The sequence below is a fragment of the Mixophyes fleayi genome, chromosome 10 (assembly GCF_038048845.1).
Source record: "Mixophyes fleayi isolate aMixFle1 chromosome 10, aMixFle1.hap1, whole genome shotgun sequence".
Classification (NCBI taxonomy): domain Eukaryota; kingdom Metazoa; phylum Chordata; class Amphibia; order Anura; family Limnodynastidae; genus Mixophyes; species Mixophyes fleayi.
In genome coordinates, this window is record NC_134411.1 from 49090388 (window position 1) to 49116945 (window position 26558).

A 26558-nucleotide genomic window follows, 5' to 3' on the forward strand; every position below is an offset into this window, starting at 1 on the left:
TAGGTATATTACATAGGGATCAATGAAATTCATAATATGTAGTCTATACTCTCTGAGTAAGACAGCTGAAAACACACATTGTAAATTGTAAATAAGTTTGTCTGAAAGATTCTAAACTTGTAGATTGAGTCTTACAGCAAAGTGAGTTACAGCGCACAGCAACACTAGTCAAGCACAGGGTACTAATGTCAGCAAGAGGAATGTAATATGGGCAGCAACATAACATGGTTGAGGCACAGTCAGTGTGGTTAGGAACATCATGAGTGAATTTTAGGTGACCCTAAGCAGACACTTAGGCTGTAATAATGATATTACAATAGCTTTTACGGCATGCGGATGATACACAAATGTATCTATTTTCTCATGATCTCTCACCATCTGTGCTGTCTCGCGTTACTGACTGTCTTTCTGCAATTTCATCTTGGATGTCCTCTCGCCGACTCAAACTCAATATTTCAAAAACTGAATTATTACATTTTTATTTATGTTGACAACATAACCATAAATCCCACCCTGCAAGCTCACTGCCTAAGTGTAATCCTTGAATCGCAACTATCCTTTGTTCCCCACATCAACTCTATATTTATATCATGCTGCATACATCTAAAAAACATTTCCAGAATATGTACATATCTCACACAAGACACTGCAAAAACTTTAATTCATGCACTCATGATCTCCCGCATCGACTATTTTAATTCCCTCCTTACTGGTCTTCCCAATATCAGACTCGAACCCCTACAATCTATTTTGCACGAAGCGGCTAGATTGATTTTCCTTGCAAATCGTTTTACATTTGCTGAGTCACTCTGTCAGTCTCTACATTGATTGCCTGTTTTTCAACGAATCCGATATAAAATTCTTCTACTAACATACAAGGCAATCAACAAAATGTCACCAACATACATCTCCTCACTTAAAATATCTCCCAAATCGACACCTCCTTTCTGCACAAGATCTGCGTCTCTCTTCTACTCTCATCGCTTCCTCCCATTCTCGGTTACAGGTCTTTTTCGGGCTGCACCCACTTTATGGAATTCACTCCCTTGCACCACAAGACTTTCCTCTAGTCTTCAAACCTTCAAGCATTCTGTGAAAACCCACCTCTTCAGACAAGCTTATAGTCTTCCTCTACCCCTCTTTTAATCTCCCTAGGTTACCCTATTACCATACTCCACACATCTAACACAAGACAATAACCCTCTGACAAACATAGTTGTGTGACTGAGCATACAGCCCACTAAATACTTTGAAACATTTGCATTCTAGCTGGACAAATATTCAATATGATGTAGAACTTACCCTTGTGTACCAAACCATTGTCCCATAGATTGTAGGTGTTACGAGCCGCCGCGGCTTGCTTCCTGGGTCTGCTAGCGTCCCGGCCGTCACCTTGATGACCGGGACGACATTTCCAGTTCCTGGTCGGTCCGACGCCTATACTTTAGCGCTGTGTCCCGGCGGTACTAGTGGCCAGGCGCATGCGCGCAATTTAACACAGCCTGTGGGCTGATTAATGTAATTTATATGGGGGCTGTGTGAGACTCAGAGCTAGGCTCTGATTGGTGGCTTGTGGTATTTAGGGCAGGGAGGTCTGCAGCCTCACTGCCGGTTATAGCGTTCTGTCCTCAGTCCTGCTGCCTGCTTGTGCTATCCATTTTGGTTCCTGCTACCTTGGATTTGACTACCCGTGTTTTGACCCCTGCTTGTTATTGGACCTGTGACCCTTCTTTTCTGACCTTGACCTTTTGCCTGGAATTAAGATTTTGCTTCTCTGCCTGTGAGTTTGACCCTTCGCTTGCCCTTGGATATTGCATCTGTGCCTGTGACCTTTTGACCTAGGATTCTTCTTATATTACAGTCCACCAATCACTCCACTTCTGGGAACTCCTTTAAGTCAGTATACGTTACTCGACCCTCGGTCGGCCCGCAGCCCATTGTGTCCCCACCACTAGGGGCTCCAGCGAACACCTGGCCTTCAGAGTAGTTCCCGAGTTTCACTGTACTGACTTGGGATTTCCTAACATTATAACTGGCCAAGGAAGATTGGTATCATCCGGCCATGGACGGAGAGGAGTCGAATCTGTCCCCAGCCCAGATTCTGGCCAACCAGATACAGGCGGTTTCCCAAGTGCTGCAGACTTTATCCCAGCATCTGGCAGTCCAAGAAGGGGCTTCCAGAGACCGGCAGCTCCAGCAAGTTCCCGCTGGTGACACACCGGAGCCTAAGATGAATTTGCCTGACCGATTCTCTGGAAGCAGGCCAGCCTTCCGTAATTTCAAAGAGAGCTGCAAGTTGTACTTTCGTCTGAAACCACGTTCATCTGGTTCCAAACAACAGAGGGTAGGGATCATCATCTCATTACTCCAGGGCGACCCTCAGTCTTGGGCCTTCTCCTTGCCTTCCACAAGTCCAGCCTTACAGTCTGTGGATGCCTTTTTTCAAGCTCTGGGGTTATTGTACGATGACCCGGACAGGGTAGCCTCAGCTGAGGCTCATCTCCGTACACTAAGGCAAGGACGTCGCTCAGCGGAAGAGTATTGTGCGGAATTTCGGCGATGGTCCACTGATAGCGCCTGGAACGACCCAGCATTGCGAAGCCAATTTCGCTTAGGACTTACTGAGCAGATTAAGGATTCCTTAGTTCAGTATCCGATATCCGACACGCTGGAGAACTTGATGCAACTTGTCATAAAAATTGATCGTCGGTTTAGAGAGAGGAAGGCTGAACGGGAGTCCACTGCTCCGATGGACGTTTTCACTAGCTCCGATAACACTTTGCCCGATTCCTCTGAACCTATGCAATTGGGTGCTTATCGCTTGCCTCCGGAGGAACGCTCCAGAAGACGCTCACTAGGTTTGTGTATGTATTGTGGTCAACCAGGCCACTTAGTCCGTTCATGTCCCAGCAAGCTGGGAAACTCCAAAGCCTAAGTGCAGGTGAAGAGGTGCGCTTGGGTCTTCAGATTACCTCTTCAGACAATTCTTTATTAGTCCCTGGACGTCTAACTTTCCGTGAGAGAGCCATGGACCTGAAAGCTTTTCTTGACAGTGGTGCGGCTGGTAATTTCCTGGATATACATTTGGCTCAGACACTTGATATTCCACCTATCAGGTTAGGATCAAGCATCACCACATGTGGTTTGGATGGTAACCCCTTGCCTGGGGGAAGGATTCTCGCTAGGACTCCAATGGTTCGGTTGTCTGTAGGAGTCCTCCATACGGAGGAGCTCTCCTTTTATCTCATCTCTTGTCCCTCTGCTCCTTTGATATTGGGGTATCCATGGCTTCGCAGTCATAACCCCCTTATTGATTGGAAAACAGGGGAGATTGTCCGTTGGAGTCCCGGGTGCTCTACGTCCTGCTTGACCTTGCCTCTTAGAATTATACAGCCTAGTCCAGAATTGTTGCCGGTACCCTACCAGGACTTCAGTGATGTCTTTTGCAAGAAGAAAGCTGATTCACTTCCACCACACCGGGAATACGACTGCGCCATTGAATTGGTACCCGGTTCTAAATTGCCCAAAGGGCGTTTATAGTCACTATCCCTTCCTGAAACACAGGCCATGGAATTATACGTAAAAGAAAACCTGGAGAAAGGGTTCATCCGCCCTTCTAAGTCTCCGGTTGGCGCAGGTTGTTTTTTCGTTTCTAAAAAAGATGGCAGCCTGAGGCCTTGCATCGATTTCCGTGGACTAAATAGCATCACGATTAAGAACATGTATCCGTTACCCTTGATCTCTGTTCTGTTCGATCAATTAAAAACAGCTACTGTATTTTCTAAAATTGACCTCCGAGGGGCCTACAATCTTATCCGAATTAAGAAGGGGGATGAGTGGAAGACTGCCTTTAATACCCACTCGGGACATTACGAATATCTCGTAATGCCATTCGGTTTGTGCAATGCTCCGGCAGTCTTTCAGGATCTGATTAACGATGTATTACGTGAGTTCTTGGGAAAAACAGTGGTTGTTTATTTGGATGACATCTTAATTTATTCTGAATCCCTATCTCAGCATCGTCAGCTTGTCCGCCAGGTTTTATTGAGATTACGTGAACATCATCTGTACGCGAAACGGGAGAAATGCGAATTCGAGGTGTCCACATTGGCATTCCTATGTTATATCATCTCCTCATCAGGATTCGCTATGGATCCCGCCAAGGTGCAGGCAATTCAGGATTGGGTCCTACCTACTAACTTGAAGGCGATCCAAAGATTCCTTGGCTTCGCCAACTATTACCGAAGGTTTATTGGCTCATTCTCCTCGTTAGTGGCTCCTATCACTGCCTTCACTCGAAAAGGAGCAAACCCAGCGGAGTGGTCCGCAGAAGCACTGGCGAGTTTTTCAGCTCTCAAAGCTGCATTCATTTCCGCCCCAGTCCTTAGACACCCTGACCCAGGAATTCCGTTTATTGTGAAGGTGGACGCTTAGGATGTCGGTGCTGGTGCCATTCTCTCTCAGAAAGACCCACAGAGTAAAAAGCTACATCCTTGTGCATTTTTCTCGAGAAAATTTCTGCCAGCGGAATGCAATTATGACGTCGGAAACCGTGAACTATGAACTATTGGCCATTAAGTTGGCATTGGAGGAATGGCGACATTGGTTGGAGGGGGCTGTACACACCATTACCATATTTACAGACCATAAAAACCTCCAATATATTCAGACTGCAAAAACTCTGAATCCCAGGCAGGCTCGCTGGGCCCTATTCTTCACCAGATTTAGGTTCATCATCACATTTCGTCCAGGTGCAAAAAATATTTAGGCTGATTCTTTGTCCCGAAGTTTTTGGGCTCAGCATCCTCAGACTCCTGACTCGCAGTCTATTATTCCTTCCACTTCAATTCATCTCGGACTCACCCAGGATCTGGGAGCCACTATCCAACACTTCCAGAAAATTGCTCCCGTTCAGACACCCCTCAACAAGTTATTTGTCCCGGTTCATCTAAGGAAACCTGTCCTCATAGAGGGTCACAACAACCGCTCTGCTGGTCATCCGGGAATTCGTAGGACTATCGAAATCCTTTCTCGCTGGCTTTGGTGGCCCACCTTATCGGATGATGTGGAGACTTACGTTCGTGCCTGTCCTGAGTGTGCTAGAAACAAATACTGCTACCCTTGCCTGCTCCAAGCAGACCTTGGTCCCATCTTTCGATGGATTTTATTGTTGACCTTCCAGTATCTGCAGGCCATAACACCATTTGGGTAGTCGTGGACCGATTCAGTAAGATGGCACATTTTATATCCTTACCCAAACTACCGGATGCCAGGACTTTGGCTACCTTGTTCCTGACCCATATCTTTCGTCTCCATGGTCTTCCTGAAGACATCGTCTCGGACAGAGGATCTCAGTTTATTGCACGATTCTGGAGATCTTTTTGTAAGTCCATTGGGATCACTATCAGTCTGTCCTCAGCGTATCACCCGCAGTCGAATGGACAGACAGAAAGAACCAACCAGTCCTTGGAACAGTTTTTACGCATCTATGTTTCAAAATTTCACAATAACTGGTCCTCTCTCTTGCCCTGGGCGGAATTCGCTTACAACAATTCCTGCCATTCCACAATCTCCCTTCTTCTGCAACCTTGGATTTCACCCGAAGTCTAACTCTTTCTCTACTGCTGTTCCCAGTGCGGATTCTGGAACACCTGCTTTTACGGCCAGGTTGAGATCTATCTGGAAAAAGGTGCACTCTGCCCTGGGTCAAGCCTCGCAAAAATCCAAGGCTTTCGCTGATCGCCATCGTGTGCCATGTTCTCTGAAGGTGGGAGATCGGGTTTGGTTGTCCACACGGAACATCAAGTTGAGGCAACCTTGCAAGAAACTGGGGCCCCGATACATTGGACCATTTTCAATTGAGAAAAAGATAAATCCAGTGGCTTTCAGGTTGAAACTCCCACCGTCTTTAAAAATACCATCTACTTTCCATTGTTCGCTTCTGAAGAAAGTCGCTGCTCCCAGCAGATTCAGTCAGCCTTCCTCTAGCAGGCCTCGGCCGTTGGATGTGAATGGAGACCAGGAATATGTCATTAAAAGAATCCTTGACTCAAGGAGGGTCCAAGGCCAAGTTCAGTTTCTGGTACACTGGAAGGGTTATGGCCCTGAGGAGCGATGCTGGATACCGCGGAGGCGTCTCCATGCTGGGAGACTCATTAAAGAATTTTTCAGGAAATTTCCCACTAAACCTGGGTGTCGGGGTTCCTTAACCCCTCCTCAAGGGGGGGTACTGTTACGAGCCGCCGCAGCTCGCTTCTTGGGTCTGCTAGCGTCCCGGCCGTCACCTTGACGACCGGGACGTCATTTCCAGTTCCTGGTCGGCCGTTGCCAAGGCAATGGTCCAACGCTTATACTTTAGCGCTGCGTCCCGGCAGTACTAGTGGCCGGGCGCATGCGCGCAATTTAACACAGCCTGTGGGCTGATTAATGTAATTTATATGGGGGCTGTGTGAGACTCAGAGCTAGGCTCTGATTGGTGGCTTGTGGTATTTAGGGCAGGGAGGTCTGCAGCCTCACTGCCGGTTATAGCGTTCTGTCCTCAGTCCTGCTGCCTGCTTGTGCCATCCATTTTGGTTCCTGCTACCTTGGATTTGACTACCCGTGTTTTGACCCCTGCTTGTTATTGGACCTGTGACCCTTCTCTTCTGACCTTGACCTTTTGCCTGGAATTCGGATTTTGCTTCTCTGCCTGTGAGTTTGACCCTTCGCTTGCCCTTGGATATTGCATCTGTGCCTGTGACCTTTTGACCTAGGATTCTTATACTACAGTCCACCAATCACTCCACTTCTGGGAACTCCTTTAAGTCAGTATACGTTAATCGACCCTTGGTCGGCCCGCAGCCCAGTCTGTCCCCACCACTAGGGGCTCCAGCGAACACCTGGCCTTCAGAGTAGTTCCCGAGTTTCACTGTACTGACTTGGGAGTTCCTAACAGTAGGCTTGCGAGCAGGGCCTTCTTACCTCTACGCATATATGTATTACCCTGTATTGTTTTATTACTGTTTGTTCCCAATTGTAAAGCACTACGGAATCTGTTAGCGCTATATAAATAAATGTTGATGATCGTGATAAATACTTAGTTTCCATAAAATTTACATAATTTTATTAGTAAATGGAGAGTTGGGTAGACAAATTCCAGCAATGTTAAAAAGAAGATAGTTGCTTAGGCCATAGTAATAATAGTGCTACATATACAGTAAATGAGATACAACTGGACAGATCTGAGATGGAAAACAAGAAGCAAACTAAAAATAAATGCCATACCTGTAACAGACACCTAAACATTTGTGACTTTTAGGTTATTCCCTCCTTGTACTTATTTGTAACGTTTCTCTTCCTTTCAGGAAAAACTGGCTGAAAAACGTTGGCAGTCCAATGTCCCGGATTGACAAGGCTGTTTTCTCCAACGAGCAGCAGATACCAAATCTTGAATATACAAATTTCAAAACAAAGTACTAATGTACAAAAACTGAGAACCAAGAACTGAAATCTAATTCTAATTCTAACATAAGTATTGGAAATGAAAGAATGCAATACTTCTGGGGTGATTTAACATTTATGGGAAGATTTACTAAAATAATTTTAATAAGATTCTCTCTGGCTTGGTAGATTTATGCAAATCAATGATAAAGTCTATAGTGACTGCACTAGTAATAAGTATTAAGTAAAAATAGTCGCATTCCCATTCACAATAAACCATAAATTATTTATTCTTAAAAATTGATATATACAGATTTAAAAACCTTGATAAAAGAAACAATTGCATGAACCATATAAATAAAGTGTTGATTACTTTAATGGCGTTCAGTAAATATGATGTGGTCTGATGGTATATTCAGAAATAAAACAGTCTCTGTTTAGTTTCACCTCAGTTTTCTAAAAAGGGCACTGTCCAATTAAAATAACTCCAGGAGCCGGATAGTGGCAATATAAATTATGTTTCTGCACAGTGTGGTTAAATAAACGTATAAACGGCAGCTCACATCAGTCCTCATGCTAAGCTGATGCAGCACCTTGCGCTCATTTCCACTTGGTGAAGTATGGACACTTCAATTTCACACTGAGAGTTCGCAGTTTACAGTCCCAATCACATGACTGGTGTGGATTCCCTTCACACCAGGCGCGGGCTGGCAGATGTCAGCCCGGGGGGCGCACAGGCGGCCGCATCACGTGACACGCCATGCGAACGCGTCATCAATGACGTGGCTGCATCGCGTGTCTCGTGATGCGGCCGCCTGTGCGCTGACGCGGCCGTATCACGTATATTGTGATGCGGTCGCCGGTGAAAATAGACTTTATCGCATCCCCCGGTTCTAACACTGGTAAGACTGAGCTGCCCCCTACCCCCCGGGCCAGCCCGCCTCTGCTTCACACAGAGGATTCTCCACAATGTATATGATACACTGGCATCAATAATCTGACTGGGGCAGTCCATGGACTGTTCTCTAATTTAAATACAATTTGTGGCCAAATAATGGCACGTCTACCGGTGCCCACATCTTCAGGTGACAGGAGCCAGATCTCTACCCCATGCCTGTCATTACCTGCTACTCCGGTGCATAGCAGTGGAAGGATCAGGGGTTGGAGACAGCCATCCACTAGCCGGGCCATGTCTCCAGAGCCCGCAGCAAAGAAAAAAAAAAATTGTTTTGAATTTATGGCAAAGTGCTTTTTTTAGTTAATTGCACAACAATTACATTTACTTACAAACCATTCTCACCTAAAAACTAAGTATGGATGATCCTTTCTATGACTTGTCTCCCCCTTCTGTATTATGAACATCAGCTGCTGGAATGAGCTCACCTGGTTCGTTAATGTATATTGCTGGTGTTAGGGGTATACCCTGGTTTAGGGCCAAATTACGCAGCACACAGCACCACACCATGTCAGCCACCTTACCTGGGGCATATAGAAGCACACCGCCAAGTATCAAGGAACATGATTGTGGACCTCTAAAGGCCAAAAGTACGTTCTATCCCCCTTCTACGACAAAGTTGTCATAAACCATGATTGGCACCCATGTCCAGAATCACTTATAATTAAAATTAGATGATTGAAATCACCCATAAAAAGACCAAACACCAAAAAAACAAACCCACGTGGCCTGTACAGCCTAAGAGGAGCCTGATGCTGTGGATGTTCCTCACTCCCTGTTGGTGCTGACTCCAAAATCAGATGTTGCTCTAAAACACCCAACAAGATTATAATTATAATTTTCAAGCATCCTTAGAGTAATGGACATTTGGTCCCTTTTGTATAGTCCTCATTAGTCTGCATAGACCAATGGCTGATGTGTTTGCTAATCACGCCTATAAAATGTCTTGTAGTGCAACAAAAATGTAGTTTAAATGGTGACCCCATCTGGAAATATTGTTATAAGTGTTTCCACATCATACAAATATAATTATTGCCCCACTGCTGATGAAATAGTAATCCACTGCAGTAAAATAAAATAAAATAAAAAAACCCTTACATATAATCTATAATTAAATTTGGGCCATTAATTTATTATTAAACTGAATTGTCCCCGTAATAAAATTATGGAAATCAAATAATTGGATGAAGTAAGCTAAATTGATTAATCTTGTTTTACCATGCGATAGCGATTAGTACGCCACGTGTAGTGACGCAATTGCACGTATTAATACCACACACATTTACATTTGCACTTACACTTGTAAATAGTACACATTTATTAAGGTTCCAATCCATATTTATTAGTAAAAATGTATTAGAGATTATTTATACATAGATAATATTATAGTAAATTTATTATGGTTCAGGTCCTCTAAAAAGTAAAGAGTTTGGTCTCATATTAAAGCTTATTTCATCAGCATTAACCTGGTTTTGACAGAATAGCGATCACATCTAGCGGTCGCAAGTATGAGCAATATGAGATAAATACTCAAAAGTACTTTGTTTATGGGTCAGTTTAAACTGGTTATTCGGCGGGAAGACATGTAGACAACAGTTGGAGTAAGTTGCCCCCACCCTTGGAGAAGAGATCAGATGACCTGTCTTATAACCAGCAGTCTACTGGAACATCGTTAACCCTGAAAACTTCTTTCAGTATTATCTGTGTAAATTTGTGACATCATGGCTGTTTATGTTAATTCAAACTGCATATAAGCAAGTCCTGGGCCAGTGTTAAATCTCCCTCTGACTACAGACTACAAGGCCTGGGCCCAGGACGCGTTTGTGTAATGTAATGTATTCAGTTTATTTTTTCCTGTTATACGTTTTATGATTCATCATGGCTTACTGTAAATCCTGCTATCTTTTGCTATTAAATCTCTTTGTGCATTGGAACCACAATAATCGCATTGGACAATGTTTATTGGTAGCGACAAAACAAAGTTTACAAATTTCATATTCATTTTTGTCCCTCTAAAGAAAAAACATACTTTATTGAAATTCCCACTGTGCTTCCTGTTATATTAACATTGCCCTGCAGTGTAACAGTGATGTGTTTGAGAATCTCACCTATATAATGCAACTTTTTGTATCTGGCGATTTTGAATTCAATCTCGGACGAGTTTGCAAAATCGCAGCTTCATACATTTGGCAATTTGTATAGCAAGAGTGGCAAAATGTCGGCACTGCGATTTGCATTGATCTGGAGATTGGCGATAGCGATTTTGAAAGAAATATTTCTCTGGCAATTTTACATCAAATCGCCATTTAATACAACGGCAAGTTTAACCCTGCCCGAGTAAATCGCTGGAAGTGCAAAATTCCAGCTTGATACATTTGCCCCTGGGACTAAATTGTGTATGAGTGCACAATTCTCAGCAAAACTAAGGCGCACATTGTGTCTGGACTTTATTTTGGCAAAAAAAATCCCTGCCTCTTCCTCCAATTCCTGCTCCTCCTCACCTCCTTGCTCCTAAATTGTGTATGAGGACACACTTTTCTTGGAAACTAAACTGCACATTGCGCCCGGATTTAGTTTTTTGTCCACAGTAGGGCCTGCCACTTCCTTCTGCTCCCCCTCACCTCCTAGCTCCTAAGTCCTCTCTTTCCTCTCTCTCCTCCTCCCCACTTTCCCTAGACTCCTCACCTCTCCTTCCTCTCACCATCCTGACTGACAAAGAAAACACAGGGGACTGACACAGAAGAACAAACAAATAGACTAACAAATAAAAGACAGGGGAAACACAGAAAACAACAAATACACTCACAAAGGAAGCATAGGGGAAAAAGAGAAAAAAAATCACTTACCAAAAAAAAACCTGAACATACAATGAGACAAACAATGGCAGCTAAAGCAAATATGACAACCCCCCCCCCCCCCCCCCATACACACAAATCTCACTTTCCATACTCTTTTATAAAAAATTACCACTCTCCTGCTCTTTCCACTGCTCTCTCCATGAAACCCCTATTATCTCAAATAAGGAAGCAGACTGCTTTCTATAATGTTAGTGAGACCAATCAGAAATGAGTATTGGTTTGACAATGGTGATTTTAAAGCTAAACACAGGTTATTGAGAATTTGTAAAATCAATGCAACTTGCTCGAGATTGACAGTGATTTCTGATTTGAGACTACAAATCACTAATTAATACATATGGCGACTTGGTGGCTCAAATTGGCCTTGTGCCCGACATAGGTTACAGTGGAAATTGTAGCAAAAAGCATGGGAACCATACTTAACCTGTCTTGTGCTGAAAACAGACCTTTTCCCAAAGTTTTCGTCTTTTCCAATCCCTCCCACCAGCAGCGCCTATTTTCGACACTTCACTTCAATGAAGAAACTCTGTTTTGTTTTCTTCAATCCATGCCGGCTGTCACTCACCGGACTGTGAGTGCTACTTCTCGTATGTTTAGGAACCGTGCCATCCGCCATCCTGAGGGTCTGCGCATGTGCAGCCCTTTCAACCCTTCAGTTCGTGTTCCTTTTAGTTAATTGGCTGTTCAGGCAACACTCCCTATTTAAAGCACCTGAGGTCAATACCTCGTTGCCTGATCTTGGAGTCTCATTCCTCATGAGCCTCTGAAGGTGTTCCTGTGTTTCCTCGTGTATTCAGCTCCTGCTGATTCCTGTTGTTCGTTTGTGGTTTCCATACCACTTCAACTCTCCTGTGTTTCATCGTGACTGCACCAGCTGATTCCTATCTGCTGCCTCCGTGCTTCTACAGTTTCCAAACCACTTCAACTCTCCTGTGTTTCATCGTGACTGCACCAGCTGATTCCTATCCGCTGCCTCCGTGCTTCTTCAGTTTCCAAACCACTTCAACTCTCCTGTGTTTCATCGTGACTGCACCAGCTGATTCCTATCCGCTGCCTCCGTGCTTCTACAGTTTCCAAATCACTTCAACTCTCCCGTGTTTCATCGTGACTGCATCAGCTGATTCCTATCCGCTGCCTCCGTGTATCTACAGTATACTGCTCACTTCAACTCTCCCGTGTTTCATCGTGACTGCACCAGCTGATTCCTATCCGCTGCCTCCGTGTATCTGCAGTATCCTGCTCATCTCAACCCTCCAGTACTCATCGTGTCTGCAGCCAGCCGATCCGCTGTCTCCGTGCTTCTACAGCGTTCCTGCCTGTGTCAACTCGCCTGTCTGCATCGGATCAACGCTCCGCTGCTTTCATCTCAGCTAGACCGCCTCAACTCTCCCGTGTTCTCCAGGTGTCCAGTTCTATATACTACTGCTTCCTGAGTATTGTCTACATCCTTGCTGGTCTACCTACCGTGCGCTGCACCTACTTGGTTACCGCTTCCACCCTCCTGGGACTTCGCATCCTGCCGGCCTCCAGCTGTTCAGGTATCCCTGCACCTCTCTCTGACAGCCTGCTCTCCTGAACCACGGTATGCATACTTCTCATTGACTGTGCTGGTGTATTGCATATCTTGCTGGACTGAGTTGTTCTCCCCCGGAGTTTCCTATCCACTGGGACTATTGCTATCATTTGACTGTGTTACCTCTTAGCCTGATAGTTCTAGTGACTTTGTATATTTGTGCAGTGCTGCTCAGTTATTATTATTGTGTGCATATCATCGTGGGATCAAGTTCAGTGTGCCCGTGTATACTCTGCATTGCATTTATCTCCCCGTGCTCCTCCTCACTTATATATTTCAGTGGTACAACTTGCTAGAGGCAGACCACTGTTCCCTGTTTTCTGAGTCACCAGTTTCCAGTATCCTTTCACATAGCAGTGGTACAACTTGCTAACGCAGACCACTGACTCCCCGGATACCTTCACCTGGATTCCATTCCCTCACCCAGACAGCGGTACAACTTGCTATATGCAGACCGCTGACTCTCATCACCTCCTCGTTACTCCTGGACATTCCTCCTCATTATAGCAGTGGTACAACTTGCTATACGCAGACCACTGACTACCCTCACGTTTCCTTGTCCATCCAGTTCCTCGTGTACAGTTATCTACCTATTACCAGTGCTGCTAGTCATAGACTTTCCTCGAGCATTCTCTTACCACCTGCTGTCTCCTGTTCCGTGATCACCCCGCTACCAGAGTACCATATTACCAACTATACTGCTCTGGTAAGCCTATCATCTGGTGATACCTGGGTAAAGACACCGGCTTCCTTCTGTTGCTTGCAAAGAGCTCTTCTTTCTCTACTTCCAGGCATCTATCTTCCTCTATGTTCGAGCTCAGGCGCCTTTTCTTCGGTCGGAGGTGAGCTCTGATTAGCTCACTGTCCTGACCACTGATTGGCTACCAGCTAATCTGTTCAGATTTGTTGTCACTAATGCCGGGGAGCGCTGAAGGAGAAAAGAACTAGCTGGCATCCCTATGAATTCACATGAATTCAAATTAATGTAGCCCTTTGATTGTGTTAAACTCCTCAGTTCTCCCAAAGAAAAAGTTATAGCTCAGAGTGCCTAGACACTGGTTTTAAATATGAGCCCAAATACCATTTATGGCACAGACTGCAAACGTTGAAGCCTTTGAAATCTCTCTTTTAAGGGTACATCAATAGTATGTGATATCTAAGTATAGTGATATGCAACCAACAGACATCTCGACTGCGGGCCAGAGCAGATGGGTTAAAGTGTAAAAAAAAGGGAGATAAGGACACAGGAAAATGTAATGTCACATTTTCTCAAATGTCATAATTACATGAGTCATGTTCGGTTTGCAAATAAAGGGAAACTTGTGACCTTTTTTGTGGAGGTAAAATCATCTTTGTCGGACATTCAAGTGCGAAGTTAGGCCAGCGTAAAGAAAACCTGACCTGAAAGGTGTGTTGAAAGGAAGCTATAAACAGCTAATTTGCATTTACACAGACTTTCTAGTTCATACATCACAGGAATGTCGGCTGTAGGCTGCCAGCAGAAGGGTTAAAATTTCCTGTCATTGTAACGTAGATGTCACTTTATGGGAGCCAATTTCATATTGAGAAATGTCCTTTATATTTCTGCTTCTCTCGGCAATACAGAAACCGGATTATTCATAAATTTGTAATTTCTGTTGTTTTATGCCTTTTTATTGGTAAAAGAAACTATTGCATTATATCTGTATGTCATTTGTTAACTGTATCACTTAGCGCCGTTTAAAGCTCAATTTTTTTGGGTTAATATATATAAATATATATATATATATATATATATATATATATATATATATATATATAGATAGATATATTATAATATGTATTTATTTACTTTTTAAATGTTTTGTCATTAATGAATATATTATTAACAAGTAACATTAATCTTTTTTTTTCTGTGCATTCTTTTGTGACATTATAATCCACAAATGTATTGGGCATATCCTCCAGTCTGTTAGAGTAGAGGGCACCTAGATCCATATTTAACAATGTGTTCATTTTGCGTGCCTTAATGAATCAGGCCCTGGATATGTGGAAAACATTTTCATAGAAACTTATTTAGCTAAAATTAATTTGAAGTGTCAGAAGGTATAATATTAATGTGTTTTAACATAAATTTACTATACCACCAGCAGATGTTGATGACACTATTTAAAATAATTTTAAAGGCATACTCATCAATATTTGATAACTTATATAATATTCCAATAAGTTTAAACATAGTTTAGTGCATATTTGTTATCTGTTTTGTATGAGGATAAAATTTAAGAGAAAAGCATATTTTTTTCATGATAGAATATTTTCTAAGAAAGTGGGATGTACAATTTAGACTGATGTTCTGATACTTCTATACGTCTTAAACATTGTGGACACAGAGCTTTCTCACTGAGAATTTATATTTGTTTTCCATTGATTTGCAAACATTAAAATATACCATTGCTGGGAAATTACATTCCACATACATACAATATAAGGGAGTTCATTTGTCACTATGTGTACATATCTGGAATCTTTGCTATAGTGGAATGTAGGAAAGTTACACAACTGCCAGCATAAAGAACTATATATTGAAAATTAGACATGCTTGTGCGTGTTCATAGGAGCTGGGAGGGTGTTGTTGAGAAATTGTTAAGGCCAATAGGAGAAATAGTGTTGAATCATGATAAGTTTTAATGCTAATGTTTAATATAAACTTATTACAGTACACACCCTGTGTAGACCTATTTTAATTAGTTGTACATCTTGACAGGATAATCGACGACTACCAAAACTGTTCCTAGCATGCAGAAAGACTTAGGGACATATTCAATTAGGTCCAGGCATCATGACTACGCGTGGCTGCACATGTAAGTGTGTCAATGAAGGACTCACTGCGTATGTTCCCACAAACTTCACATCAACCTTAAACTTTAAACATTTGCATGCAAATAAAGACGCGTAGACCTGGATAAGTTATTAAAAAATGGCAGAAATTTTATTGTACGGATTTTATATTAACTAAACCTATGGTGGCGGAGAAAAAGGGCACTGCGTAACAGCTCACGAGCTGATAACACAAGATCACTTAGTGGACTGGCGCAAACCGCCCAAAGTCCGCAAACCACGGGGAACAAATCCTACATACTTAGCGCTGAGTTGGCGTCAGAGTGACTGCCCCTTACAACTCACGCTGCCCTCCCTCACCGAGCCGAACAGGGACCCTCCTCACCGAAAGACCAAAAGGAGTTACTGATGCTTCAAAGGGGGCAGTGACCTACGACCAACTACCTGTGCGCCCATTAATCAGCCGCTGAACGCAGTGCCTTCCTACCCCGCTGCGCCCCACAGACGCCGCAGCCCGCCACCAACTAACCGAAACACGCCGCCACTCCCCCGCAAATCCTATCTATGAAGAGCCTCATACCCTCTTCATTAAGGTGAACGCCGTCCCGTCTAAAAAGGTGTGGTGACTCCACCCCCAACCCCGGATGGTCTATGACTATACCTCCCAAGGACCGCACTACCTTCCGGATGGCGCTATTTAACTTCCTAACCATAACCATCATCTTTTTCAAGGGAATGGTTGTTCTCCATGCTAATCGGGGAATTAGTGCCGACCAACCAATAATGATGTCTGGCCACGCCTTGTGTATTCGCCGCAGGTCCTCCCGAATTTTGATGATGAGATCTAAGGACTTTCCTTTTCCCAAATCATTACCTCCTGCATGCACTACCAGAACATCCGGTGGGCCTTGTTGTCTAATGAGCCTCACCAACCACGGAATAAGCTCCGGCCAACCTAAATTTCTTTTTCCCCACCATCTTATAACCATACCGCCATGATTCGGGATAACCTTAGACCCGGGGTGGCCAGCGGCCCAAAAAACAAATGAATGACCGATGATCCACACCATCTTAGCTGGAACACCATCACCTAAAAGGAGAAAATCCGTGTTAACAACCATACCCTTAAGTTGGGAAGACAGCCAGGTTTGGTATAGAAAGGTATGAGAAGAATAGTATGCTGGAAAAAAACGGTCCACAAGGAGGGGTAAGGGAAGGAACACACATATGGGGGGCAGACCACCCAGGCGAAGGTAAACAACACCCGGAAAAACCCCGGCAGCACACCACTAATCAGGACTTACGCCCAGGGAAACCCAGGTGAAAATCCCTTTGCGCCCCCGCGTTAAAGCAGCGAGCGGAAAAGCCCAGGGTAGCCCACCAAATGGAGGGAGAAGATGGGATGGGTAAGGAAAATGGGATGGAATGGTTGAAGACTCAGGAAAGAAAGAAATGTAGAAAAGAAAAAACACTGTAAAAGGCCAAAAAAGTGATTAAACATTACAACAATCAGTCAACAACCTTGTCAATTCTAACATAAGACTTGAAAGCCGTAGATTTCCATCGCCCCAGAGCTTTTATAGCTTCGTTAGAAGAACCCGCCAAGGCAGAGGATGTAGCTGCACCGATCCTAAATGAGTGTGTCCCGTATAAGGTACTGTTTAAACTAAGGGACTGCAAGGTACGTTTTAAAATGGCCACAAATTGATATTTTGTCAGAGGGATACCATTAGAATGACATAGAAACAAATTGGCCTGAGGTCTTTTACTCATAAACAGTGACGCTAGCCTCACCGGGCACATATGACATAGCTGCTGAGATTTTAACTGAACCCATGAGCCCCTTCCGCTCTGATCAGTCTTAGATCTAACTATTTTGCAGGCTAAGATCCCTTCGCCCAGACTGACATGCTCCGCTCTCAAACCTGACTCCTGATGCCCCCTGGACCTGGCTACCAACTCCGAAATGTGAAAGGCTCCAAAGTAAGCCATGGAAAAGGCCAAACTAAATAAGAGCTTCTCGTATTCATCTAAGGTAACCAACCCCACATTCCTTATCAGATCTTCCAGGATGTTAGAGGTAAACGGTAAACGAGTATCGGCATGAGAGGGACGGACTCTCCCCCAACCCTTCAAGGCCTTATTAATTAAGAAATCTTTTGTGACGTCCGGGTAACCCTGCAGCCTAGCCATAAATGATATCCCGGCCAGAGTGGATGACATAGTGGTCCTTGAATCTCCCTCAGAGTATCTGTCCCACATAAAGGCTAGCATGGCATCTCGCTGACCTGCCTCGGATTGCTCTTTCTGTCTGCTGAAAAGCGACCACCGTCTCCACGCCGACTGATATGTTCTCAGGGTGGAGGGAGCTATTGCCTGTTCCGTGAGCCCTCTTATGCCGGCTTGATGATCTGCCAAACACAAGGGGGACACGGGGTACCAACACCGTCCACCTGAGGAGTCAGGCTGCGAAACCTGCTCCAATGGAAGCAAGATAACACATCAGCTAGGCAATTCTGCACCCCCGGGACATGTTTAGCCCTGAACGAGATGTCATTCTGCAAACAGCGCAAAACTAGGTGACGCAGTAGCAATATTGCATGTTGGGCTGAGGCGCTCTGCTTGTTGATGGACTGGACCATCCCCATATTGTCGCACCAAAAGACTATGTGCCTACAGATCCTCCCTAACCACTTTGGATAGACGTATGATTGCATGTGGCCTACTCCTACCTGCTGTGGCTCTTTGCAGCTTCCTACAGAAAACCCTCCCCATGGGGATAACTCGGCAAGCAAAGTTGAACCGCCCCAACAAGGACTGTATCTGCCTCAAGGAACTAGCGTTTGCCCCTAACACTTCAGCGATGGCCTCGCACATCTTTGTAACCTTATCCTCTGGGAGCCTACAGATCCCTGCAATCGTGTCAATCTCGATCCCAAGGAACGAGGCACGTAGTAGGGCCCTCCGTCTTATCCGCTGCAATGGGAACGCCTAACACCCTAAACAAAGCCTCCGTGGAAAACAGCGTATCGCGACAACTCGTGGAGTCAGGAGGCCCGATCACCAAGAAGTCGTCCAAATAATGCGCAATCCACCGACACCCCATTCCCGCCTGAATGCACCAATGCAAGAAACTACTGAATTTCTCGAATAGTGCACACGAAATCGATCAACCCATAGGAAGACAGCGATCGATATAGTATCCACCACGATGCCGAAAACCCATGAATTGATACGACTCAGGGTGAAGGGGTAACAATCTGAAGGCCGATTCAATATCCACTTTGGCCAACAATGAGCCCCTGCCGCATTCCTGCACCAGCGCTAGTGCCGATTCAAACGACTGGTAACTGACTGAACTGAGATTAACGTCAATTGCATCGTTCACAGATTGACCAGCGGGATAAGACAAGTGCGGGATCAGTCTACACTTTCCTTCTGTTTTTTTGGGAACTACGCCTACTGGGGACAAAATCAGGTTGGGAATAGGAGGGAGTCGGAACGGGCCAATCATGCGACCCAAACCAACCTCCTTGCCTATTTTCTCATCTAGCTCTTCCGGGAGAGCGAGCGCCGATTTTATATTAACCGGAGCTGCTGTGGAAATGCTACCCTGAACCGAAATTCTAAAGCCGAAACGGAAGCCGTCGTGGAGTAGGGCAGCGGTATCCCTATCATCAAACCACACCAGCCACTTGTCCAGCTCGGTCAGGTCAATTGGCGATGGCCCCTTGACTTGGCAGAGCCGCGCCAGCGCCTCTTCCCCTTCCTCCACTTCCGCGAGCCTTAGCGCACTCGGCGGCTGGGTGATGGCCACCGCAGGATGTGCAACTGTGTCTGAATCTGCAGAATGAACCCCTTTGATAAGCCCCTGTGTTAAAATCATAACACCTTCCTTTCGGGGGGAGAGCATTTTGCACCCTTCCCGGCCCTTGAAACCTCCTACCTGCGCTACCTTCTGCGGTCTGATTGCTAGGCCTCATTAACTCCAACCACGTGTCAATGTCTTTAGACCCCAGAGGGAGCCTCTCTCGCCCACTCATCCGCTTCCTTAAAAAAACTCATCATATGCTCTACAAATTACCGGGCCGTCCTTTGCGAACATCCCACTAATCAGGTGCATATATCTCCACACCTCCGCCTGCTCGCTGGGCCTGGTCTCAAGGTATATTGTGGCGAAAATGCAGAAGGCATTCGCCCATCTAGAGAAGGATCTGTACTTCTCCCCCATGCCCGACTTGTCGCAGGCTGCTGCCAGGGCCTTTTTACCCTCACCGGTTAATGCGTACATATCTACGTACTTACCCCTTCTGATTCTATCCCGTACACTTGGCCTAATACCATGTGGGATTTCGAGGGAATCTAGCTGCTCCAACTCGCTACGGACCGCTGGTTGATCTGTGTCTCCTGATTGGGATGCATGCTTACTCCGTTTCCCTAACAATTCTGTCTCCAACAACTTAATTAGTTTCCTGGGTCTATCACCCGAGCCAGAGGATCCACTACTGGTAGAGAGGACAGGTGACCCCAACAAGTGTGACTGATGTATATTAACTGAACTGGACTCACCAGCAGGAGCAGGATTCCCGCCACCGCCAGACGTCTGCCCGAGCGACGCAGATGTGACCTGTCCTCCCGATGTGTCCTGGATCGCTTCCTCCCTGATCTCTGCCGTCCTCTGATCCCGAGCCTCGGAACCCGAACGATCGCTACTGCCCACCCTCGTCTCCAGATCCATAACAGTAGGCTCTGAAACGGAAAGGGGAACAGTCAGCTGAGATCTGGGCAAATAGTCCAAGCGCCGCCGCGCCGTGTTCATATCCCTGTCTTTAAAAAAAAGGTTAGAGGCTGCCAAGCGGGCTGGGGAACGCTGACAATTCCTCCCGCCTCCGCTGCAGGCGGCTATCCCCTAAATTGACCCGCCCTAGCAGGGGGAGGGGCCCTGAACCGAAATTACCGCCGCTGGAATGGTGATAATCGACTACAAAATTATCGGACCTGACCCCGTGACCCCCATACGCAGACCCCCCCTGCCACGTTCCCCGGGGAAGAGACCCTCTGCGACATGTATGGGCGAGACGCCAGAGGTGACAGACGCTGGCGTTGGAAAGAGGGCCTCCCAGGCGCCTCCCTCCTGTCTCCAAAATCCCTTGTGTGTCTGGCGGGAAGTGTGTCCCCCCCAAATAGTGATGGTGAGGTATGGGCTGGGGACCTGCCGAACCCCCGATGACCCCTACCATGATGTGACCCCCCATGCAGACCCCCCACTGCTATGGGGGAGAAATGGGCTGGGAGGGAAGGACAGTTGGTGAAGTGCTGGAGGGTTATGCCCCTGTGACCTAACCCTTAGGGCTGCCTCAGGGGGGGTAATGGGACATAATCTAAATTGGGAATGACCCAAGCCCCTGTCCCAGGGTGGTGCTGCACCCTGGGACAGGGTGCAGCACCACCCGCCCAACCGCCAGACCTGCTTGCCAGGGGAGGGGGGGTGCCCACTTCCGGATGCTGGGACTGACCCCTGGTGTCCCTAACTGTGCCGCTGGTTGCCGCTGCAGCCAAAACCTTCGCGATGGGGCGCGCGTTCTGCGCATGCGCAAACCGGCCGGGGGGGAGAGAGGGGGGGCGCGGCCACGCTAAGCGGCGCGAAAAGCGGGAAGATGACCAGGGGAGAGGACCTCGCTACTGGCGCCGCTTGGAGGAACGGCTGAGGAGCGGGAAGGAGATAGAAGGGAAGAGGATGCGGAGGTAAGATGGCGGCGGGAGGAGTTGGGGGAGGGGGACCTAAGGCATGCCGGGCGCGGGGCATTTCTCTTGGGCCGTGGCATAGTGAAGGTGGCTGTGGTGCACAGCGGGGGCGATGGCAGAAGCGGAGGAGGACAGGGGGGAAGGCGGTGAGGGGGAGAGGGAGAAAAAACGGCCAAATGTGAGGAGGGGTCAGCGAGAGAGGGGAAGAAAGAGAATGAGGGATAGACTTTTAGGTAAAGAAAAACAGGCGAGCAATGTATAACAAAGGGCCAAAGCAATGAATAAAACCACTAATGGTACTTATCCGGTTTTTCTTGCTGCTGGGTCTCCTACAGGATCTCGTGCTGCAAGTGAAGCCAAGCAGGAAGTACAGCCTGCTATATTCTATCAAGGTCCCTCCCATGTGAGCCACCATTGGTCGGTACCCACCCCATGTTAAACCACACAAGGTAATTATTCAGCTTGTTTCAAACCCTGTCGCCCTTTAAGTGCGTTTGTCCTAAAAGCCTCACTTGTCATTAGAGATGCTTGGGCTCGGTTTTCAGAAAACCGAGCCCACCCGAACTTAGGTGATCCGAGTAGGCTCTTGAGCCGGCTCGGTACTTTCGCACATCCTCGGATCTGAATCGAGGCAAAACATCATTGTTGCAGTGATGTTGTGATCTCATGGGTTTTGGATTCCATAAGTACCTCCCTCCCCAGGAGATCCAGCGCCATTGCTCACACAAAAACAGGAGTAGCAGTGTTCTTGTCACTCTCCATTCTCCAGAGACATTGCTCAGTGCCATTGCTCACACAGAAACATGGGTAACAGTGTTCTTGTCACTCTCCAGTCTCCAGTGCCATTGCTCATACAGAAACAGGAGGGGTAGCAGTGTTCTTGTCACTTGACAAAAATTGACTGGAAATGACTGGAAAATAATGATAGTGAGGTTAATAATAATGTAGGAACAAAAAAAAGCCAAATTATGTGATTTTCTGAAAAAGGTATTTTAGAAAAATAATAGGGATTCAAAACCAAAACCAAAACACACAAGGGCAGTTTTGCCAAAACCAAAGCACAAAGTTAATACAGATCCAAAACCAAAACCAAAGCAAGGGGGTCAGTGAACATCTGTAGTGTCAATATAGTACCGCAATACTGCAGAGTTCCAATTTGCACCACATAGGGTTGCAAATGGAAATCTGCATTACGGTACTGTGGATTACTTTTGCAGGTGTTGTGGCATGTAGTCGCGATGCCCGCACCTAATTGAATATGCCCCTGTAAATCTAAGTCATTCTCCAGTACATTGCTGATACACATATCCTTATAATGATGAATAGGGATCAACATATGCCCACTGCTGTCTATCAAGTGTTAATTTATATAGCTCTCAATTCATTGTATTCATTGTAATGGCAGTTAAGAGCCGGGCAGCTAAAGTGTCTATATTTCATAATATATTTCATTTTACATAAATTTGCGGGAAAGAGGCAGTCTAAGAATGTTGATAATAGGATCTAGTGCTAATCTAGATAGGCCAATCAGAGGTGCGGAGTCTAACGAGCTCCCCACTATTCTCCAAGAACCGTCGCAAGGCGGGATGAACTTAGCTGCCGAGAGCTTACAGGTCGCAGTCCACTGGTCTGCCTCCAGATGTAGCACTAGTGGAGACTAAGCAAGTAATAGTAGTAGGTAGTGAAATGGAAATCTCGAAGTCAGACAAGCCGGATCTGGTATACAATTAGAAGGCACGGTACAGAATCAACCGACGATCTCAGAGTGAGTGAAGTCCAGGTTCAGTAAATAATCGGACAGCAGAGGCAAAATCAGGAGGTGGAATACAAGGTCAGATTAGACGTGTCTGGTACACAAGAAGTCAACAGCGGATAGTCAATAAGCCGGGTCGGTACACGAATGCAGGAGAACCAGAATAGTGAAACAGGCAGCACTGGTCCACAGGAGTCAGGCAAAGAACTGAGTAGCACAAGGAATCCACGAAGAGAATGGAGCCAGGAAGACTACACATTGCTCTGACACTTACCGTGTGTCAGAGTGAAAATTAAATACCCTAGCAAGTTTCAATTCTCCGCCCTGAGTTGAGGTCATTTGAAGTGCGGCTCTGAAAGCAGAGAGACCTGGCACTGGAGCATGGAGTGGTAAGTCTGTAACAATATCCCCTGCCATAAGGGTGGACTCCGGACACCCTAAAAAGGCTTATTGGGAAATTTCCAATGAAATTGTCTAAGGAAATGAGGAGCATTAAGATCAGAGGCTCTAACTCAGGAACGTTCCTCGGGCGTATAACCTTCCAGTCCACAAGAAATTGTAAAGAACTCCTGGACACACGAGCTTCCAAGATTTGTTTAACTTCATATTCTAATTGGTCCCGTCCACACTTGGTGGAGGAGTTTTGGAGGAGGTGAAAAATTTGATTAGTGACCACAGGTTTGAAAAGAGAGATGTGAAAGACATTGGGTATGTACAGAGAAGAGGGACGTTTCCATCTGAAGGCCACAAGGTTAATGACTTCAGAGATCACAAAGGCTCAATGAAGTTTGGGGCTAGTTTCTTACTGGGAACTTTCAACCAGATGTTTTGGATGGACAACCATACTTTATCTCTAGTAACTAATCTAGGGCCTACATTTCTCTTCTTGTCATAAGTCTCCTTAGAACGATTGACCAATCTCTCCAGGTTAGCTTTGAATTGATCCCAGATATATGAGAAGTTGCGAAAAAGAAAATCTACCGCAGAACCTCAGAGGAATACATTTGTGATAAGGTTGGTAGTCTGGGGTGAGACCCATAGAGCACAAAGAAAGCCGAGTTGGAAATAGCCTTATGATAGTGATTATGGTGGGCGAATTAAGCCAATGGAAGTACATCCACCCAGTTAACTTAGTTGGCAGTACATACATCCTCAATAATTTCTCTAATTCTTGGTTGGTTCTTTTAGTTAACTCATTAGACTGAGGATGGTATGCAGATGCAAAATCAAGTTTAATTCCCAACTTGTCATCAAAAGCACTCCAAAATCTATATATAAACTGGGAACTACAATTAGACACAATGTGTAAGGGGTAGCCATGGAGGTGGAAAATTTATTTGGTGAAAAATATCAGCCAGAGAGGAAGATGAAGAAAAATTTTAAGAGGAATAAAGTGAGCTGCTCTGGAGAAATGATCAATAGCGATCCAAATAACCATGCAAGACCTGAAAGCAGGTCAGTGATGAAGTCCATAGATATTTGAGACCATGAATAATCAGGAACTGGCAAATAAATCAGATGACCATATGGTCTCTCCAAGAGGTCTTGTGTTGTGCGCATTCAGGACATGCTGACACAGATTCCTTAAAATCATTGTGTAATGAAGGCTACCAATATTTCAGAGAAAGTAACTCCAAGTTTTCTGGATACCCACAGGGCTGGAGAAGAGAGAATGATGAGCTCAATGTAATAGTTTGGGATAGTTGTTGAAGGGAAATGAAGAATACACTTAGGGTCCAGGAAAGACTTATTCTCCTCAGGAGGTTCCTGAATCAGCTGGGTCGAATGAGCGAAAGAGAGCATCCGCCTTCAAATTTTTAGATCCAGAATGAAAGGAGATGTTGATGTCAAAACTGGAGAAGAACAAGGACTATCTTGCTTGGCGTGGGTTTAAACATCATGCTGAACGAAGATAGAGCACATTCTTATTAGAGATGCTCGAACTCGGTTTCTTTGAAAACCGAGCCCACCCGAACTTCGCAGATCCAAGTACCGAGTAGAGCCGGTTCGTTACTTCGGAACTGAAAGTGAGGCAAAATGTCATAGTTGCGTCGTCGGATCTCGCAAGCTTTGAATTCTATAAGTACAGCCCTCCACAGAAATCCTTTGCCATTTCACAGAGAGAAACAGAAGGGGTAGCAGGGTTCTTGGCAGTCTCTAGTGCAGTTGGTCAGCGCCATATCTAAAACAGAAAGAGGAGGGGTGGCAGTTTTCTTAAAAGTCTCCAGTGACATTCTACTGAGTTATAGCACACAGAATCAGGAGAGGTGCCAGTGTTTTTGCCAGTCTACAGTCTAAATGCCATTGCTCGCTCCATTACTCATTGTCAGTGCTAAAATTTAAATAATAGGGCTGTCAGTGTTTTTAAAAATCACCAGTCACATTGTACTGTGCTATTATAGATCACACAGAAACAAGAGAGGTGCTAGTGGTCTTGCCAGTCTACAGTCTACGTGCCATTGCTCATTGTCAGTGTTGAAATAGAAATAATAGGGCTGTCAGTGTTCTTAAAAGTCTACAGTCATATTGTACTGTGCCATTGCTCATCCAGAAATAGGATAGGTGGCAGTGTTTAGTGCTGAAACAGAAATTCAAATAATAGGGCTGGCAGTGTTTTTAAAGGTCTCCAGTCACATTCTACTGTGCCATAGCTGAAACAGCAATTCAAATAATAGGGCTGGCAGTGTTTGCTTGAGCAAAGTGGTTCCTTTAATTAGACTTTTTAAAAGGATTTTGAAAAATTGAAGGAGGAGATGAAACAAAGAAATTACGCTAAGTTATTATGCTATTAACAAAGTATGTCAAACTTGTAGATGAAGTACTTTAATCGCTTCGTCAGAATTGAAGAGTTATTAATCTCTGGAAATTATATCACTACATTTTGGCAACTATACTTGATCCTAGGTTTAAGAACTATGTCTTCTCTTTATTTCCCACTGTCCTAGATCACAAGAGATGCAATGAGCTCCTGGTGAGCAAGTTGACAGCTGAAGTGGTACCTTACATGATGGCGTCCCCTCCTTCAGTTTCTCAGGCTACTGATGCTAGGAAAAGACTAAGCTTTTTTAAGAGACCCAAGGATGATGCAGATGATTCAGCAGAACATTCTGACATTTAGTCTGGTCTAAAAGAATTGCCCAAAAATTGCGACAACTCTGTCGTAAAATGAACTACAAATTCCACGAGGAAGGCCTTTACTGGCATTTAGATCAAAATAAAGAGACTTTTGTAATGGTGGATTCCAGCAGTGATTAATCAGTATTGTGGGAGGATGCTGATTGTGTAGATTGCAGGAGCTGGGATCTAGCTGAGAGACGGAAGCTAGCTGATGCTGAAATGCTTATTAATGTTTGGGTAAAACGATATGATGTCAATTTTATGTTATTCTAGAGTAAAGTTTCGCGTTTAGGGTCAGTGGGAGGGTCCCAAGGACAA

At 45.2% G+C, this 26558-nt stretch overlaps 1 protein-coding gene across 1 annotated transcript in view; it reads left to right on the forward strand.

Annotated features, from left to right (window-relative positions):
- LOC142104200 (acylphosphatase-2-like) overlaps positions 1–10306 on the forward strand; it is a 59196-nt gene extending 48890 nt beyond the window's left edge. Inside the window, exon 4 of the mRNA XM_075188727.1 lies at positions 7344–10306. Within this exon, the coding sequence (XP_075044828.1) occupies positions 7344–7458 (115 nt within the window). The 3' untranslated portion in view covers positions 7459–10306. The remainder of the gene's footprint in view (positions 1–7343) is intronic.
- The last annotated feature ends 16252 nt before the right edge of the window (positions 10307–26558 follow it).